Genomic DNA, 19306 nt, shown 5'->3' on the forward strand with positions numbered 1-19306 from the left:
AACAAAAAACCACATATCGAGTTGCACACATGACAAGCAAAGAAATTCATTGGAAAACGTCATTGAATATTTGTGGCCGAGTCGAACCATTTTCAGAGCAATCATAAAATAATTATATACTATATGGATGCCTTAATATGTCGCGTTTGAAACGACAAATTCAATATTTAGTTGACGACAATCTCGGATTTTCCGCATTGCACACAAAATCGATTTGAGGTCATTTGTGGTTGCCACATGATTCCGAAAAATCGATGATTTGCAAACTTTGAGTTCATCCAACTCTCTCTCTCTCTCTGTGTGTGTCTCTCACCACGGATTCGTTCTGCAAGCAACAACAAAAAAGAAAAAATCATATAGACCCCTTTCACAACCAAACTCTTTGGGTTTGTGTAAATTGAATTCGCTTTCAATCGCTATTCATTGGAAATTGTGTGCTGTGTTGTGTTGGTATTGTTCCGTTTTGCTCATATCGCATTCTATTCAATAGAAATTTTATTAACACGCGAAATAATGAATTATGATGATCGTTGTGTTGTGAGAAATCGTGTACGGTTTATGTGTTACATATGACATGACCAAAATCTGTGAACAATTTACTGAGGTCATCCAAATACCGCGATGTATTTTCTTTGTCAAATAGAGACAGAGAGCTAGCGGGGAGTTAACCAAGCAACGAGCAACAAAAAATGATATGCGGCACGGAATGAAACCTTTAATTATTTTTTTGCCATATTTCGATGTTCATTGTATTCGAACGTTATGCGAATTAATCAACCGGCACCAGAGATTTCAAGTTCACGATTACACCACGCGCGCACGCGCGCTCTCGCACTCCTCAATCTATTTTGCATTGACTCCGTTCACACATAAACGAATGATTCAAAATGATTAGTAATTAGATAATGCTGACCAATGGCAACAGCAACGACGTCAACGCTTCGCTTAAAATAAAAGTGCCTAATTTTGGTTCGCATTGTTCAAATTTTCGTAAGATATTTCGACAAAAAAAAAAACCAGAACTCATTGAAAAACGTTCGCTCATCGTTTGCCATTTTCACAATGGAAGTACATTTTTCGTGCATTTCGTTCATCGTTTTGATGGTTTCGTACACATATTTGTTTTAACCTTTGTTTGCCTTTGGGTCAACGTATACTTATAGCGTATGATGAATCTTAGGCACAACGAATGTGTTATTAAAATCAATATATTTCCTTCTTTGCCAACAAACATTTATAATAATGGCACAATATAAATGAAAGCAGCGTGTATAGAGTAGCAAAAATGTCGGCAGATCATCGTCAATGCAATTGCTTTTTTTTTGTCGGTTTTTCGTTATTTATGTGAATTGTGTATTTATTGAAGCCAACGATTGTTGTGCACTGTAGGCAACATATTTCTTCTGGTGTTTTTTTTTTGATTGCCTATCTTTTGTCGAGAAGAAATTGTTGAAGCAAAACTATTGGCATCAATTCAAATTGAACTTCTTGTTTTTCTTTCCCTTCCTAGCCTTCTCTCATGTGAACATCTTTTGGGATCGATATCAAAATGAGCTCCACATTATCACTGTTTCTATTTTTGCCAATATTTTTTGTTTTCGATTCTTTTCGTTGCTATTCACCATATCCATTGTAATTACATTTGATTTGCAGAATGAGCCAGCGAGTTCGTCATGAATTTCGCTACATTTTACTTCAAATCGAAATGAAAAGAGATAAAAATAAAACAACGAATGAACGACCATAACTGATTTAAAACATGATATTTGGTATGAATGATTGTATTGTTTTGAGATTTCAAGCTGAGCAAAGTTTACAATTTATGCCATACACAAATGCATCCGGACGTGTTTAGGACGTAAAATGGAGTTTTTCCCTCAGCTTCAGCTGCTTCTTCTTTGATTTAATGAAATAAAATCGATTGTTTTATGTGATTGTTGTGTGTGGCTTTTTTCGGTGTTGAATATCTCGGTTCGTGTTGAACAATCATTCATGCAAAGTTAAAGTTCATTCATCGGCATTGTCATGATATATTAAATCAAGGGGTAGAACAATGATGTCAGTATTTCGGTGGTGCTTATGCGAATTTCTGGCGAAAATTTGCAGCCGATTGGCCCATTTGATGTACAGAAAGTGCATATAAATCAAACGGGATTCGTTGTGTATCATTCCATCACAAACACACACACATACACCAACAAGCACTGCAAAGCAAGTTAAAAAATTTGGCCTCTCAGGAGCTTTTCTGCTAGCAATTCTATTTCAAACGTGAATTCATAACATTTTCCATTCATGTATCAACTATTAATAGCAGTCGTAGAGCGAAAAGAAAAACAGAGTGCATACTGCGATATAATTTTCAACATATGCTCGGACACGATTTCATTAATAAAAAAAATAAAAGCCAACTTCCATTTCGATTCTCTGCGGGACAGCGACTGAATCAACTGAACATGCACGTACCATCGTAAATGGATGCCATACATCACTTAAATCATAAGCAAATAGTCATACATTAAAATCAATTAAACATCGAAATGAGTTAAAAGTGAGGTTGGCCGAGTGCAAGATATTAAAAGAAAAAACAAACCAGTTGTCTATTGGTTTTAATTGTGCTGCTGTCGGTTGACAGCGAAATCAACGTCGTCTGTCACGTATCACTCACAATTTGCTTTTTTTGTGCAAAAACTGCCGCCATTTAGCATGTAAATCATCGGCTCTTCAGCAATATGCAATTGGCCTCACACATCATTCGCATTACATCTAGATGGCAAATGGGATGTGTTTCAGGCGGAGAAGATGATTCAGAGGGAAAACTTTCTTTACAGCATAACTCATCATATTGTTCGTGAGAAGTTTAAGCGAACGGTGCCGTTTATCAGGGAAAATAAATCCAAGGATCTTTGTGTTTTTTTTCTGCATCTCTAAAGAAGAAGAAAATCGAAGCCAATAAATTATGGACAAGGCGAAAATTGATTTAATATCCGTTGTCAATTCATATTTTAAAAAGTTGAGTCATATTTTTTTCTGCTCTCAATTTTATGATGGCATTGACAGAAGAAATTATTGCCAACGGCCTTGCACATAAAACAGCGATTGCACAGCACGATAAAAGATAAGCAGATAAGAAAAGGGCGTTTTTGCAAATAGAATAAATGTATGGTAGCAGCGACGAGCCAAGCAGCAATTAATGGCAAAATGAAAGACTCTTTCAACTCTTTCGGAATTATAATGTTGAAAGCATGGTAAACACATCGTCGAGTGTTCGGGCTATTAAACTGTCACTAAAAACACAAAGTAAACTTTTCTGCCTGCGTGTGTGTGTGTGAGTGTGTTTGGCTGTTTCTTTTTCGTCGTTCATTTTTTTCATTCACACTTCTCGTCTAGTTTTGATTCGTGCTGATGCGGGCATCTAAATGACGACCTTCATTGATCAGCGGTCGAGAATTAGCTTTGTTTTGTGTATACCTATACATACCTCTTTCTTTACTGCTGGCTTTTCATATATATACACATACCCGCGCGCACGCGCACAGTACGAAGTGCCGTTGTTTGTCGTTCTCATTTTATGTTCACGCCGAACAAATTGCAAAAGGCTCACGGTGTAAAAGGAAAGTAGCGAAAGTCTGAGACCGTGAAATCGATCAATGAAAATCGTATTAAAATCGCCTCGTGTGTGTATGCGTAAAATAAGCACTCGGCAAGTGAGCGAACGAACGAGCGCTCACTCACCATCTATCTCGACTACCTGGCTGTCATATTTTCACCTTTGCGCAGACAAATTATGCAAAAAAAAAATCGTATGTTATCTTCGTTCAATTAGTTTTTTTTATTCATCCAACTTCTCTTCGCCGTTCTTCATTCCTTTTATCTTTTATTTTTCACGGCATTTTCGTATTTGCTTTGATTGTTTGTTGGTTGTTTTAGTTGCTGTTCCTGAAATAAAATAATTATATACGCGCTGACACAATGATTTATATTAAAGCATTACATAGTGCAAAAACGCATCAATTAAGAGACAACAATGGAAAAAAAAGAAAGAATAAAAGAAAGAAAAACGCACTATCCACTGATCGAAATAGTGGTACGGCCACACTAGGTGATGATTCGGCCAATCGAATGGAAAGTCTTTGATTGGCTTGACAACGCAGCACTTTTAATTTCTGGAAAATCGGTTCAATTGACGACCGTAGCTATCGTTCTTACTGTGTTCAGGTCATCGTTGCTCGCATTTATTCGGAACAATAGTCCCGTTCGATTTGTCTAATTTTTTCCGTCTGCTTTTCATTCAATTCAAATGCGTACGCATGTTTGGAGTACAGAGTTTTTAAATTTGATGTTCAGGCCTATCGGTACGATTGACACATTTTAAACGCATATTCCGTCGGTTCGATCACCGATGCGATGTGATTGGTATCCATCTGTGCTGGTTGTTGTTGTTTTTTTTTTTTCAATTTCAAATCGTGTGTCACAAGTCACAACCGAGAGAAATTAAATCTCCGTTGAAATAAGCAAGTCTTTTTCGGTTTGCCATTCGATTATCGTGCATATACGAAAGACTTGAGTGTACGCTGTACGCGCCGCCGTCATCGAGTGAAATTTCTCAGTGCAGGAAACAGCGTGCTCGGAATTAGCATCGGGGGCTTGCATGAAGCCACGTGTGAGAGCAAGACATTTCAAATATGGTAATGTTGTTGTTACCATTGCCTGCCAGCACAATTTCTTTGAACACAAACATATCATCGCCGCCCGGTTCGCTACGTGGGATTTAGCTGTGTAGTCGGTGTCAGGGTTCAATCTAAATCACTTTAATTATATGCAATTACGCAGCCATATGCTGTCCAATTAAATGGTTATTAATTAGATATCCATGTTTTTTTCTTCTCATCGGTTTTGTTGTTGCCTGAAATATTCTGTGCAATTTTCCAATCGGCACGCACCAAACATCGCAGACGAACGGCCACTTCTATGTGACTCTCGGCGTAGCGACTAGTTTTCAACTCTGTTTCTGTTCATTTGTTTTGCTCACATGTATGTACATTTATTAGCCACCAAATCTGTGCAACTCTCAATGGCAACAATTATTATTATTTTTTCGCGAAGAGTGTTATTTACATTTACACCTCGAATTCTCACTAACGTCCATTCGAATCACTGATTTTAATGCTTTATTCAATGCTTGGGACCAAGTTACACTTTTCCCAATTGTCAGCGTTTCATTTTCTATTTATCTTTGATTAAGTAGCACTCATTTTAGCATTACCTTTGTTCACCCTTTCGATTGCATTTGCGTATTTACCAATTTCGTTGCTGGTTGTTTTTTTCTCTGTACACTCACAATTTTTCTGCATCAATTCCAATATTCTAAGAAATGTGTTGCATTTTACGAAATGTGTGTGTGCATTGTTTGCACTTTTCTATGGAATTTATTGCGGAAATTCAAAGGTGCAACAGAGAAATCAAACGTTTGAAAATGGTTGAAATTGTTTGGTGTGCGCTATGACGACAAATCTACGCGACATGGCTTAACGAACGAGCTAATTAAGCTGCTGATACCGCCCGTTCGTAGCATATTTGTTTTGAATAAATGTCTTGTTCATGTAGTGAAGCAAAAATTTCGGAGCATGATATATTATTATAATACGAATCATGGCTTTACAACGGAATGAATATAAAAAAAAATTGAAACGCCACTTTGTTACTCAAGCCCTGGCCGACATTTCGCGATTTCGTAACGCGCATCTCTGTTCGAAAGCATCGTCGGTCGGCCGTCGTCGTTGTCGTGGAACGGCGCAAAACCGTTTTGCACATATGCGGCTCAAGAAAAACTGAAAGGTTAAAATTAAAATGAAGACTGAGTCAAGAGAAGAGAGTCAACGGCAAACAGAAACAGCAAAAAAGAATGTACTGCCAGATAGGTCAGAGTTGTGAGCGACCCAACGGTCCATAATCAGTTTTTATTATTTTCACTTAAGTCACTTTTTGTGTTTTTGCGATGATAGAAATTTCAATGAAGATTACGTTTGCGAAGGAACGCCACGAACAAATCGAAATAAAAGCTTTTGATGGTTTGTGCTTGCATCTCTTCACGTACAAAACACATATTTCTCTGCCGTTGTCAATTCTTAAATGAATCGATTAGCTAATTTTCGTGTTACCGCTTAATAAACAAAATGAAGTGAAGATGAAGAGAGATGGAGAATCAGAGAAAAAAGTGTCCCATTTATTTGGATTTGGTATTATTTGTGTGTAGTAAACAAAATTCTTTGAATTTGATTTCCAAGTGCGCACAAATGACACTCATGCGCGCGTGCGCTCCGAGCAATCAAACCAAATCGAGCCGTGTGAATAGCTAATTCCATATCAGAGCTATAATTTATTCACGTTACAACCAACTAATGCGATCGTTTAAAAGAATCGAGTTTTAACGGCAGAGTCAGCCACTGAGAGAGAGAGAGAGATAGAGAAAAAAGAGGCAATGACATGCACGGTAAGCACACTGTACATGCGCGTCAAGTGATCGCCAATTTGCAGCATAAATGCATCGATAAAGTCAAGTCGCCCGATTTAGATAACTGCATAAATTAAATGGCTGAAAGCGAAGACATTCCATCCAATCGCGATGTGCATAAACAACAAACTATGCTATCTAAGCCTCGAAGCGGCGAAAATGCACGCTCTCATTGCCTCTGGGACAGAAGCTCAATTTTGCCTGATTCTTTACACACAAAATTCCATTCGCTAACAAGTTCTAGTTTCTTTTTTAGTGAAAAATGACCAGATTGATGTTTTGCGTTTTTCTGCCACTTTTTTTTCTCGTAGAAACCAAAAGTATTGCTCCAATCGGAAGTGAATTTAACAAAGTGAAACTACCATACAGCTCGGTAAACACAACCGGGCTGACCAATTCGAATTGAGAGAGAGAGAGAGAAATGGCGTGAAGAGTCAGCTTAATAATTAATCACTGCTAAATATCTCATGTGATTACAGTCAATGGCTTATGTTTATGTTTTAAATTCTTGAATCAATAGTGAAATTGTTTAGATAACATTTCATTTCTCTTGGTCGTAGCCATTACAATGTGAAGAATATCCTCACATTCGTCATCTTTTGCGAGCGCAAACACACCCATACGGAGACAAAAATGAAAGTAAAAACACAAATCCAATTGAGTGTAATGCGATACGATAAATGATTCGGTTGCTCACCAGACGAAATACTTTGAATTTGCGTCGACATTCGAAATGCTAGTGTCACATGCGCATAATCACCTGCATATTATTTAGCCACTATTTTGAGATGAAAATTAATGTGTATCTACCTTTCCTTATTATAAATACATTTGTAATGTACTCAATCATCAATGAATGGGTCCAATGCACTTTCTTTGCGTTTGAATTGCATAACCCACATCCAATCCATGTAAAATTCACCGTTTTTCATCGTATTTTTCCATTTGAACATCAAAAACGAAATGAATAATGTGAAGCATAACAATTTCACTGAAATTATTATCGTTTCACCATTGTCTTGAGCGGCGACGATATACTATTCTTCTATGTCGTTTTTTTGTTTTTCAATAAATATTTATTGACTGTTGACACGCAAACCCGAATGAATAAATTCCACCGAAAAAAATGACCATTTTATTCGTTATTATTGCTCGGTCAATTACTTTCGATTGATTGGAATTAACTAATTGAAGATCATGCGATAATTTTGACGTTTATGAAATACACATCCAGTCCGCCCATTGAAAAGAAAGTATGAAATCGTATCGATTAGAATACAACAATTTTGAGCCGAGGAAAAATGTAAACATCATAAGCCAATCGGTGGCTAAAAAGGAAATGGCGCCACACACACACACACACACTTTCAAACACGTGTCATTTTTTCCTCTCTCTCTTTCTCTCTCGCACTCGCTCTCGCTCTCTTGCAACTAATACAATCGAACGAAAGCTGCTCATTTACATTATTCAATTAATCTTGGTCGCGACAAGCGAAATAGACTAAAGACGTCATTTGGGGATTATGTTTGCTCCAGTTTTTCCACAACAACAACAACAACAACAACAACAACAACAACAACAACAACAACGGGCGATCTGATATGTTCACATACACACACAGAGAGAGAAACACTTATGTAACTAATCATATTTCGACAGTAAAAGTCAAAGCGTGCCTGGTTTCCGAAATGATAGTTTCCCAAGAATAATGTGCGAATTAGGCGACCAAAAAACATTGTTACGCGACCATTTATTTTATACATACACATGTTTCATATTTCAACGACGCGCGTGTACATTGGCTGTACATTTCGCGGCTCCAATTAGGCCATTGAATGGGATATTTTGATGAAATTTGCACAACGATCGATGTACTTCAGCGAAATATGATTAATCACTCATTCAGCGCGATTACATTTCAGCTGGAGTACACAAAAGAGCTCGTCGCCAAAATGACATTTTGTAAGATGGTTACACAGTTGAAAGAAGACCATGTCCGTGTATATAACTGATTGATATCAGACGTTTTGTCCACGACATAATAAAAAAAATTGCAGATTTTACACAAACGAAACGAGCAGAAAAAATATGATGGTACGCTTCGGTTGTGTTTTCGCATTGAAACTATTCATTTAGTTTGATGGGATGTTACGTAAAGCATTAGAACTCTAGAGGTGAACATTTTTTTTCTGATAATCAGTTCGCATGTGAGTGCAAGAGAATTCGAATGTGAAGAGCTTCTTGTAAAACTATTCTTATGTTTATCGTTTGAATTGTTATTTAGCACTTTTCTTCAAAGGTTTTTAGAAGTTTTCTTTTAATACAACAAAAAGCCCATCAAACAGTATTTTATCAACATTAGGTGCTTCTCCTTTACACACACACAACGTGCAGCAAGTTGCTGGCAACAACTCGATTCCATAAATTGCAATTAATCGCTTTTTATCTGTCTCAAATCAGTTTAATTTGAAACGAAGCGTATGCATGCTACCTAACGCCCGGTATAGAGCGAAAGTGCTACGAGATTTGTAAAATGATACTGAAATTCCATTTCTTCGGTCTTCCATTTGTTTTTGAGCCATTGTGAACAGTGAGTAAATACGATATATTTGTTGAAAAACGAGACCGCATTTAGGAAATACTGTTAAAAGGTAAACAGAAATACAGAACCACTTATGTATGCAAAATACCAGAAAAATACCAACAAATTATATAAAATTACATACTTAATTTCTAAACGATACTCACATATGTAATTACACTTTAATACACATAGAGAAAGAAAGAGAAAAACAAACGTCTACGACGAAGAAGAAAAATAATAGTGTGGCTACCAATGTATTTGTTGTTTCGCGACGACGAGCATCGAATATGTGCTGTGCTTATGGGGTGCGCACATATCATCGAACACACACACATATATGTGTGTAGTTTTCAGCTTCATGCAAATTCAAAGTTCGAGCACGATAGAGTGCCGTTTACAGAAAGTTGTCCATCGCAAGAAAAATGACATGAAATCAGGTAGCAGCCGGGCTCTTTGCAGACGAATCAAGCCAATCACACTCGGCATATTTATGTTATGTCTGGACAATAAATTAAGCATGTCTCGTGCAAATAATTAGCATTTCAGTCAAAATGAAACCACTTAAACGGTGCCTTGAATCCAATTTTAGATCATCTTGAATTTCCAAGATGGAGCACATAAGCACACTTTTTTTTCGTTTTCTTCCTCATTGACTTTCCAGTTGGCGTTAAAAAAGATTTTGCTTTATCGTTTCGTTGAAGGAATGACTGAAGAGGAAGAAGATGATGGAGAAGAAAGAAGCAATGCTTTACAAATCAATTACCACAATCGGTTAAGTGGATAATTTGTGATCATGTAAAAGAGCCTTTTCACAGTGATTTGATGTAATAAATCATTTGATGATTCAATGTGTCATTTTGTGTTGGTTGACAAGAGTCAGCCATCCAGTCAGCTATACATGAGCCAATGATAACCAAGACGCGCTGTATCATTTTCCATTCGAAAATCGGTATTTGATCTTCGGGATAGATAATTTCACACTATTTGGCGCAAACGGTAGCCGTTGATTGTTTTTCATCGTGCTTCTATTGAACTTAAGCCACATTGCATAACTTCGGCAAAATTTCATTTATAACAGAGTAGAAGAAAAATGTTCACACGCCTTCGAACGAGGAATTTCACATGCAAAGAGCACACACATGTGCCGCGTGAGTTGTTGTTGCTTCGCTTCGTTGATGTGTGTGTGTGTGTGGTAAAAATCACGATCATGTTTCGTAAAGTGTAAATGATCGTGCGTTCAAGGTGGCCATGTTGCCAATTTGGATGTAATGTGCGCGTGTGCCAATTAACCGTTTATTGATTTAGTTTTTGTCATAAACATTTTCAGCGGATTTTCGTGTTTTTCTTTCTTGACCGCCATTACAAATGCCGCCAGCTACGTTGAATTGCTTGTTATCGACAAGTAGTTTATAGATAATTTTAAGTAAAAATGCAAAATAAATCCGCCGAAATTAATTAGAATTTAGTAAAAAAAAAGAGTAGAAAAACAACGATTAATGGATCGATGCAATTTGTTCTGATTCTTTTCAGGTGATATCGATGATTGCATCGTAACACCGACAGTACAAGGACAATTCACACCATTGCCGGAGGCTCTTTGCGACGTCATCATGGATTTGACATCACAAGGACAGTCTGCCACAATTGAAAATATACGCGTTAAATTATCAGTGCGGTAAGCTTTAATCTTCAACAAATGATATTTTCTCTCTCTCTCTTTCTCTCCATTTGACGGTGTTTGTTCAACTTTTTCCCTTAACACTGTCTTTGTTCGTTTCGTTTGAAACAGGTTTCCACATATGCAACAGCCAAGCAATGAAATGATTTACGACAGTCTAGCCCAATTGATGCAAGAGAAAAAGATCTATCAAACAGCTAAAGGATACTTTATAGTGACACCAGAGTACGTATTTTCGTCATATATGACACGATTGAATTTCTACTGTACAAAAAGATTTCCACATTAAAATTGATATAAAATTGAATTCTACAATGAATCGATAAATGGATTACAGGAGAAGGCGAAGCAGATCAAGACCACGCAGTCAACGTGGTTTCCCCGATAACTTTGAGGAATCAATGGAACCAACCGATGCCAGAACCATTTTGATGACAAACGCAGAGGCCGTTCACAATTTATACGGTGAGATTTCAACTGAACGTGACGGCGATTTAACGCATCAGTGCATTCAAACAAACCTGGCTGATGTCATTTGCGGAGGTATGCCTTGCATTAAGATTGTTCATGTTGATGATTAGTATCATTAAAATTATTCCGGCAATTTTCGTTAAATAGGTAATCCCAATGACAAAGTCATTTATGCACGAACATCGAAACGAAGGAGTGCATCGTTTCCCACGCCACGAAGTCTAGATCGTCGCCATAGTCTGAGATTGTTTGGTTCATCGAAGCGATTACAGCGATGTGCATCAACAAGAAGCCTTTCGAAAAACTATGCCCAAACACTGGCCAACTGTGGCACCGACAGCAGCAGCTCGGAATATCAAAGCACCGACTCATCGTCACCAAGTAATCTACTTTTTTTTCACTACTTGAGTTGAGTTTTTCTCGACAAAGAGGAAAGAGCTTAACTGATTTGGTTTTGGCTTTCAGAAAAAGCATCTTTATTATCACGGCTGTTCCGGCGAAGTGGCCGATCGAAGCAACGTCAAATCGAAACCTATTCCGCTCAATTTCCTCCAGCTGAATGGTTCAATTCGAAGGCCGTACATTTGCACAGTGTTGGCACACAGACCAGCGATTTGGTAAGAAATGAAGACAATATGAAATCGGAAGATGTATGTTCTAGATTCATTCGAACCTCCTGTCGGACAGAGATAAATCTAATGTTATCTTTTTCATTGTTTAATTTCCAGGATACGCCTGATGTTCATACTCTTTCCAAGTCAACATTCTACGATGGTACTGAGCTACGGCATCGATCGTCTACACTTCCTCGACGGCATCGTCGTCACATGTCCAGTGAATCAACGTTTGTCATTTCATCGCGAGATTGTTCACCGATTCGACGCCGTTCACCAGTTTATTGCAGCGGAAGTCTTCCACGATCCACACATTCAATACCCGCCGCTTCAATGCAAACGAAAGTCCAACGTACTATTCCAAGCAAGCATTTAATTAACGAACAGAATCGTATTACAGCCAAAAGTGGTGAAATCTATCGAAGTCCCAAGAAAACCAGCACACTTGATAATCGACTATCAAACGATCGGCATTATCGTTCAATCAACAGCGGTCCATCGAGCTATGAATCGGGTAAGGCGTCCATTTTGTCTGGATTATCAAGCATCGAAGATGAAAAAGTGTCATATAGTCGTACTAGCGGTCATTATAGCCTCGACTCACATCCGTCGATTAGTACGATTGCAACGAATAAAAATGGAAGTCGTTTAACATATGGCAATGGCAATTGTTCGCCGAAATCTTCACCAAAACATCAACTGGGCAAATCAAAATTGACCATGGACTCCAATTCACGCATGAAATCGACGGCAACATCAACCAGCAACGGGCCATCATCGTTGAATCGATCGGACGATCCATCGATGCCAGTTCTTGGTAAACCACCAATCGGCATACCAAACTCCAATTCAAACAGTTCAATCACGCTTCAGGTTACCACATCGAATGAAAGTCAAATTCCGAACACAAAGATTTTTGTACAAAATTCACCTGTGCGAAGTGTCATCACACTTGAAAATGGCAAACTTCTGGACAATTCGAATGTTTACATAATAAATAATGAAACGACAACCAATGGCAACGGGGAAATCATCAAACGTTCCATATCGAAACAGAGTTCACCGGCTAAAATGCGTGCCGCATCCAAACGAGACAAAGAGAATGAACTTTTACTGAGCGAAAATGATATGGCGTCCGAAACATGCGATTCACTTTCGTTCATCAGCGAAACATCGCCCGAATCCAGTATGAGCACTATGCCAACACCAACACCCGAACCATTTACATCGGATTCAATTGAGAATTGTAAATTCACCAAGAACGTCAACAATGATGCCACCATGAATAATGGCCGGAAATTCTCACTGCCCATATCGAATACAAACAATATTGTCTATAAAAATGTGTTGAAAAATGTCAACGATATTAGCCCAACGTCACCGCTAAACAATAAAAATGTTTTCACTTTGGACGAAATGGTGGTGGAGAAAATCGAAACCATCAATTTGGAACGGAACACAATTGCCGGATCGGTTGGCAATCTTCGATTCATCGAAAAGAAAAAAATCATAAATTCAAATTGCGATTTGAAAATGTCACCATACGAACCGGTTTGCGGTAACATAACAAAATTAAACTCAAACCCGGCTATAAATACCGATTCAATTGCGCAAATTTTATCCAAAAATATGATTTCCATTGGCAGCGAACCGAACATCTCGAATTTGGCCATAAATAGCAACGGCGATGGCAAACAGAAGATCAACAACGGTGACAAATCGGTGGAAAAAGAACCGGTCGACCGTCGATTCAGTGTATCACGCGAGAATAGCATCAACGATCGCGATGAACTCTACAATTTCCCAAGTCTTTCCGATCTGAGTTTCAATTTCACTTCTCTGGCTGCGCAGAAAATTCTAAAAGGTGTCAGCATCAACAGCATCGATACATTAGTCGAATTGAATATGGCGCAAGAGAAACAGCAGAACAACGTATCAGCAACAACCACAGCCCAACCACAAGCAATTTGTACAGACTATGGAATGGTTTAAATTTTATGGCCTTTTTTAATCGTTCGTTTTTTTTTCGTTCGTCACCGCATTTGAATCCTTCCTTAAATTATTTCCATACGGTTCGATTTTATTCATCATTTTTAGTTTAATCACACCAACACACACACACACAGAGAGAGAGAGACACACATTCAGTAAACAGGAACTATATAATAGCCTTTCAAATGGACGGCAATAGAAACCCTTTTTTATAAGTAGCCTTTTTATAGTCTTGAATCCAAATCGACAAATTTCACGCTGATCGCATTGAGACGGCTGGAAATTGTAGAATCCCAATTCGAATCGAAGAAACAAAAAACAACAACTGTTTATTACGCAAATACATTTTTATAGCGTAGCTAGTAATCGAATAGTAAAAATATATAATACAAGTTTACATAATACAGAGAAAAAAGTGAGGCGTTTTTCTGTTCTTTTTTATTTTGTTGAAATTGCAATCGGAAATCTGGAGAATAAAAATAGCTGCATCTCACGGCGAATTATTTTAATTACTAGATTTAGATTTAGTAGCCAGATGCGGTCATTCGCAGTCGTAACATAATACTTACATGTAAAATGCCCAACAATTATAGCATCGATAGATCCATTATAAATATATAATAAATTTAAAAGAAAAATATACGTCAGTTCGATAATACAAGTGCCAAATTTGCAAATTCTAATGCATTTTTTTTTCTCTTCTTCTTTGTTGTTTTATCAGAAAAAAATAATCAAAATAATTTTTACGAAATAATTTCTTCCCCGAGCAACGACGATCACTTCATTCGGAACGATTTTGTCGTCTGAATGGAGGAGCCCGTTGAAGAGCAATATTTTTTTTATTCATTTGTACATTTGCAACTTTTAATCGATAAATAATAACATTTATGTTTAATGCTGAACGTAGGATATGCATAACGAATTAACTTTGTAAATTCGTATTATTTTCTATGAACTTGAACGTATAATGTAATAAAATATAACGTCAAATCATTTAAAAGCATGCGTTTTTTTCTCTTATTTTTCTTATTTTTGAAGAATTCAGATGTTTTAGGGCGGAAAATGATTGAAGACGGTAAGAATATAGAGACTTTTACCTTAATACTTCTTCACTTTGGAATTGTGTACCAGAAATTTAAATTTCATTTTAAAATGAATTTGAAAGTGTAAATTCCGAACCAAAATGATCAAAAAGTCAGAAAAAAAAATTTATTTTTGGAACGAAAAACACCAAGGAAATATAAATTTTTCCATAATATCTATTTCATTAAATTACTTTGGCTTTGGATTTTTACAGAACGCTTCACAAATGATTGTACAACTTTTATCAAGGCTTGCATCGGTGGCAAGCTGAAAAAGTCCTTATATCCTCATTTTCCGATTGTATTCGATACGTGTTCACTTAACCGTGGTTTATAAAGTAAATCGTTCAAATTGAGTTTGGAGTGATGGTTGGTTTTAACGCTACGTGGTGCACCATGACCTAAAAAACGACAACCGAATTCAAAAAGTCGATCGAAAATTTCGAGTAACATAATAAATAATTCTTTGAGAAATGTATACCAGGTCGTCCCCAAAATGTGTCTATCGTTTCGAAATGTCTTCTGGCTGATTCCAATTCACTATCCTTCGACAGCTTTAGCAATAAATAATAACAACGCAACAACAACAACAACAACAACATCGTCGACGACAAAAAAGACGGAAAAAAATGTAAATGTTTGATTGAATATGAATTGGCTAATAAATTCGTTGATTACTTGTTTCTTTCGTTCCTTTTGCGTTATTTGTCGGCACAAGTCGTCGAGTAATTGAACCCCTTCACCGTAATCCTGCCACCTAAAAGCGATAGAGAGAGAGCGAGAGAGAGAGAGAGAGAAACACGTGGAATGAGTTTCGTGTGCCTGGCCATGCTAGTTCAATGAATTTTGTTTTCTAATCGAACTTTTTTTCAGTCGGGTTTTTCGTCACGTCAGTGGTGGACAAGCTGATTGGTCGTTGCATTGCTCTACGCTTAGCCAACAAAGGAACTAATTCAACACCGCCGCTTATCATGCACGCTCGTGGTTTAACGTATTTACACTTCTTAGCACAACGATTCATATGCTCGCACAATGGTCGACTTGCATTTTCCGGATTATCTTTTCGGGTCATCGGAATATTTTCCATCACATTCTCTTTGCCGTTGCATTGCATCGTCGCATATTTGGTTTTACAATCACAAAAACAATTGACACAACATTGTGCGGGTAATTTTAATCGATTCACATCACTGGCATCAATTCCATTTGCCTTTGGTTTTTTATCGGGATCAAGCGTTTGTAACAAGATTTTGTCCGTCCAACCCATCGATTTCATGAATGATTGACCAACTTGACGTGGATGTCGCCATGGCATTCCACCCGGACCCGACTTACCCCACACTTCATTCTGTTGCAGAGATATAAATCGGTTGATTATGCTAAACAATTCAATTTGAAATGTGTTTTTAAAACAAACCATATCCAAGGAGTTTTTTGCATCTCTCCTCATTCGTTCGGCTCGACATCGGTCCAAATCCATTTTGTATTGTTTCTTCTGTTCGTTGCTAGTTTTATACCTCAAATGATTTTCAACATGTTTTCTCGCCGAATCGCTGAATGTAATGATTGGATCTTCTCGAAATTTGGTAATTATTTGACCAGCTGAATTGCGAAGAGGTGCTCCGCCACCGCCTCTTCGAGCACGAAATGGTGCTTGAAATATGAATTTTCGACAGTTCTAGAAAAATTCAAATACAATTGCATATGTTTGAAGAACCAAAACTTTTTTTCAAGACCGAAACTAAAACTTTATTTATGAATAAATTTAGAGAAGCGATAAAAGAAACTCCGATACATGCACATGATCAATATCTTTCAATTTCACCGGTTAGTTTCTATCTCTCATACATTGTACTAAATAACACGAATATTGATTTTCAGCATTCACCGTTACTATGTCATTTAATTTGAAATTAAAATGTCAACCGAAAGCCATGAAAAAAAGCACAACCAAAATTCTTGTAACTCACCTCACTTGATTCTGCGAATAAGCCACGAGATTCGATATTGTTTCGTCGAATGGTTCCGTTTGGAGCGCCACCACCTTCACCAAGTCACACGGTCAAAAGCAAACAAATAGAACGCAACAGAATGAAAATACGTTTTATTGACATAATACACTTGGGGTAAATTTTCATTTTTACATGGAAACCTTCTATGTACCTGGCCTTCCCCAAGGATAATGCTTTTCTATAAGTTCACGTAGCTAACAGCGACACAAATGCGAAGAATGTTAATCCAACGGATGAAAAAGAAGAGAGAAAAAGAATGTAGTAAACTTTTCAAAGTCGTTATATTTGCTTTGCTCAATAGACGAATAAATATTCGTTTTTTTTCGTATTTCAAATACGTTGAAAACTTTCCAGGAAAAAAATAAACTAAATTTCGATTAGAATAAGCACATTGCATAGCAACAGAATAAATTGAATGGCAAAAACTAATTGTACGAAGTCAACCAGGGAAAAAAGCGCCTATTAGCACGCAAACATGATTTTTTTGTTTGTTATTCGGTACAAGTAAATAAGCTTACGCTTTGGGCTTTCGGCTTTCGGCTTTACGGTAAATGCTTGCCGTTCTATTGAAAATCTAATTTATAATTCAATCGCATTAAATTTTACTGTTGTTGTCATTGTTCAAATATAAATACCAATTTATTGTTACAAGTATCTGTATACGAGTCAACTCTTCGTTCTATTTTTGAAAAATAATTCCATTCAATGACTTGATGTTCAAATGAATATTACGAATAAATTGAGTTGATTTGTTTAAATACCGTTGTCAAGATACCATGAACGTAAAATGAAAAAAAAGTGGGTGAATGAATGCCAATCGAAAAGTGAATTAATTATGTTGAATGACGACACACAAAGATAAAAACTAGAATCAACATAATTCTAGTTGTTTGCATTATGAATGGTGCTTTAGTCAACTGAAGGTGGAAAAAGAGGAAAATTTCAATTGTGACGAAGAAATTACGGATTTTCCGTTAGATTCTATGCCATTTTTTTAATTGATCTGAAGTAAATGTGCTCACTCGTGAGCAGTGTTGTAAAAGTTAACGTATAAAAGACACGTGTTTTATGAACACGAGATCATTTATCCGCTGATTCAATTGACACCATCTTTTTACACCTCAATTCGAATAAAGCATGGAATTAATGAACATTTATAGCTACCATTAATGAATCATCATTGAAACCATACTGAGTGTTGTTGCTTCACATGAACATGCACATAAACATGAATTTCTGAGTCTGTTTTCGTAATGTTTTCGATAAATTTTTATTTTGTCGCATGCAATCAAATAAAAAGATGATGAATGATTGGGATGAATTGGGAAATTTTAGTTTTTCTTTGTTACTGTTTCATTCAATTCGTCTGAACATCGCTCACTTCATTACAATCGCGAATTTTCTGTGCTTCTTTTTGTTCTTTGCGATGTCGGGCCAATGTCCAACTTTCGTCAGCGATGCGTTTCTCTTCGGCTCGTCGTTTGGCATCGCACCATAGCAACGGGTGATCGTACTGGTCATGACACAATTTTGCCATAACCTTACATCATCTAGATTATTATCAGTTACACCAACGAAAATCCAGTACAACCTTCAATAGATAAATTACACCAAAACTTCCGCTCAATGAAAACCAACACAAAACTTTAAATTAATTGGCAGCGGCAATTTGCCACATAAACTATCCCATATGGATAAATTGCAAAACGTTCGAATTTTCGATTGAGTCAAAAATAATTTCCGATGTTAAGATGCTAATTGCTCACGGCTATAGAACCCGTTCGACACACACCAACTGTTGTCACAACTTCCGTTCGAATGGCTTTGTTCTACTCAACTGAAAGCATGTGTTATCAAAACTAATCAGAAATTCCAACATAAGAACACCGTACCTGGTACTGACTACTCCTCTGAAAACATTGCATTGTGTAAACAACGACAAAAAAACAAATGCGAGAGAGAGAGAGGGAGAGAGAGAGAGAGAGAGAGAGAAAGGAATTACATCGCAGCACATAAGCGAAAGTGCAGAGGAAATTTTTTTTGTAAGTATTTACTTGTTATAAACAAGTGATGTGTCCACGAAGAAACACAAAATCGCATTCCAATACAATTCCAGTTTTCAGTTGTTTTTTTTTTCCTTCAATGTTTCCATTGCACAAGTATGTAACCGGTGATGGGTGATGGAATGCAACCATCAAAACCGAAATTTTAAATGAGTTGGCGTGATTCATTCGTGCCATTTTAACTCAGGGATCCCTTTCGAAATGTAGGTAAAAGGTTTTTTTTTTTTTCTGTTTCCGCTTCACAAACAACAGTAGTCAATAAGCAGGTAACTCCATAGCATGGAAACGGTTTTTTTTT

General features: G+C 37.1%; 2 protein-coding genes across 3 annotated transcripts in view; one reads left to right on the top strand and one right to left on the bottom strand.

Annotated features, from left to right (window-relative positions):
- Window positions 1-14851, top strand: part of LOC129577874 (uncharacterized) — a 92785-nt gene extending 77934 nt beyond the window's left edge. Inside the window, exons 5-10 of one of the 2 annotated variants that reach the window (XM_055465649.1) lie at window positions 10627-10771; window positions 10886-10999; window positions 11112-11317; window positions 11393-11626; window positions 11711-11895; window positions 11974-14851. In XM_055465649.1, coding sequence (XP_055321624.1) covers window positions 10627-10771; window positions 10886-10999; window positions 11112-11317; window positions 11393-11626; window positions 11711-11895; window positions 11974-13851 — 2762 coding nt within the window. In that variant the 3' untranslated portion in view covers window positions 13852-14851. The remainder of the gene's footprint in view (window positions 1-10626; window positions 10772-10885; window positions 11000-11111; window positions 11318-11392; window positions 11627-11710; window positions 11896-11973) is intronic. The other variant, XM_055465650.1, reaches the window with a different exon arrangement.
- Window positions 14852-15092: 241 nt separating this feature from the next.
- On the bottom strand, window positions 15093-18752 carry LOC129577875 (uncharacterized). Its single transcript, XM_055465651.1, has 8 exons — window positions 18327-18752; window positions 17097-17139; window positions 16904-16977; window positions 16351-16611; window positions 15797-16281; window positions 15612-15690; window positions 15415-15487; window positions 15093-15334 (listed from the first exon to the last, which is right to left on the bottom strand). The coding sequence occupies exons 1-8, from the start codon at window positions 18480-18482 to the stop codon at window positions 15222-15224; spliced, it is 1284 nt and encodes a 427-aa protein (XP_055321626.1). The 5' UTR covers window positions 18483-18752; the 3' UTR covers window positions 15093-15221.
- Window positions 18753-19306: the final 554 nt, after the last annotated feature.

This window comes from Sitodiplosis mosellana, unplaced genomic scaffold (genome assembly GCF_009176505.1).
Source record: "Sitodiplosis mosellana isolate CC-2019 unplaced genomic scaffold, AAFC_SMos_1.0 Smas_scaffold_6226, whole genome shotgun sequence".
Taxonomy (NCBI): domain Eukaryota; kingdom Metazoa; phylum Arthropoda; class Insecta; order Diptera; family Cecidomyiidae; genus Sitodiplosis; species Sitodiplosis mosellana.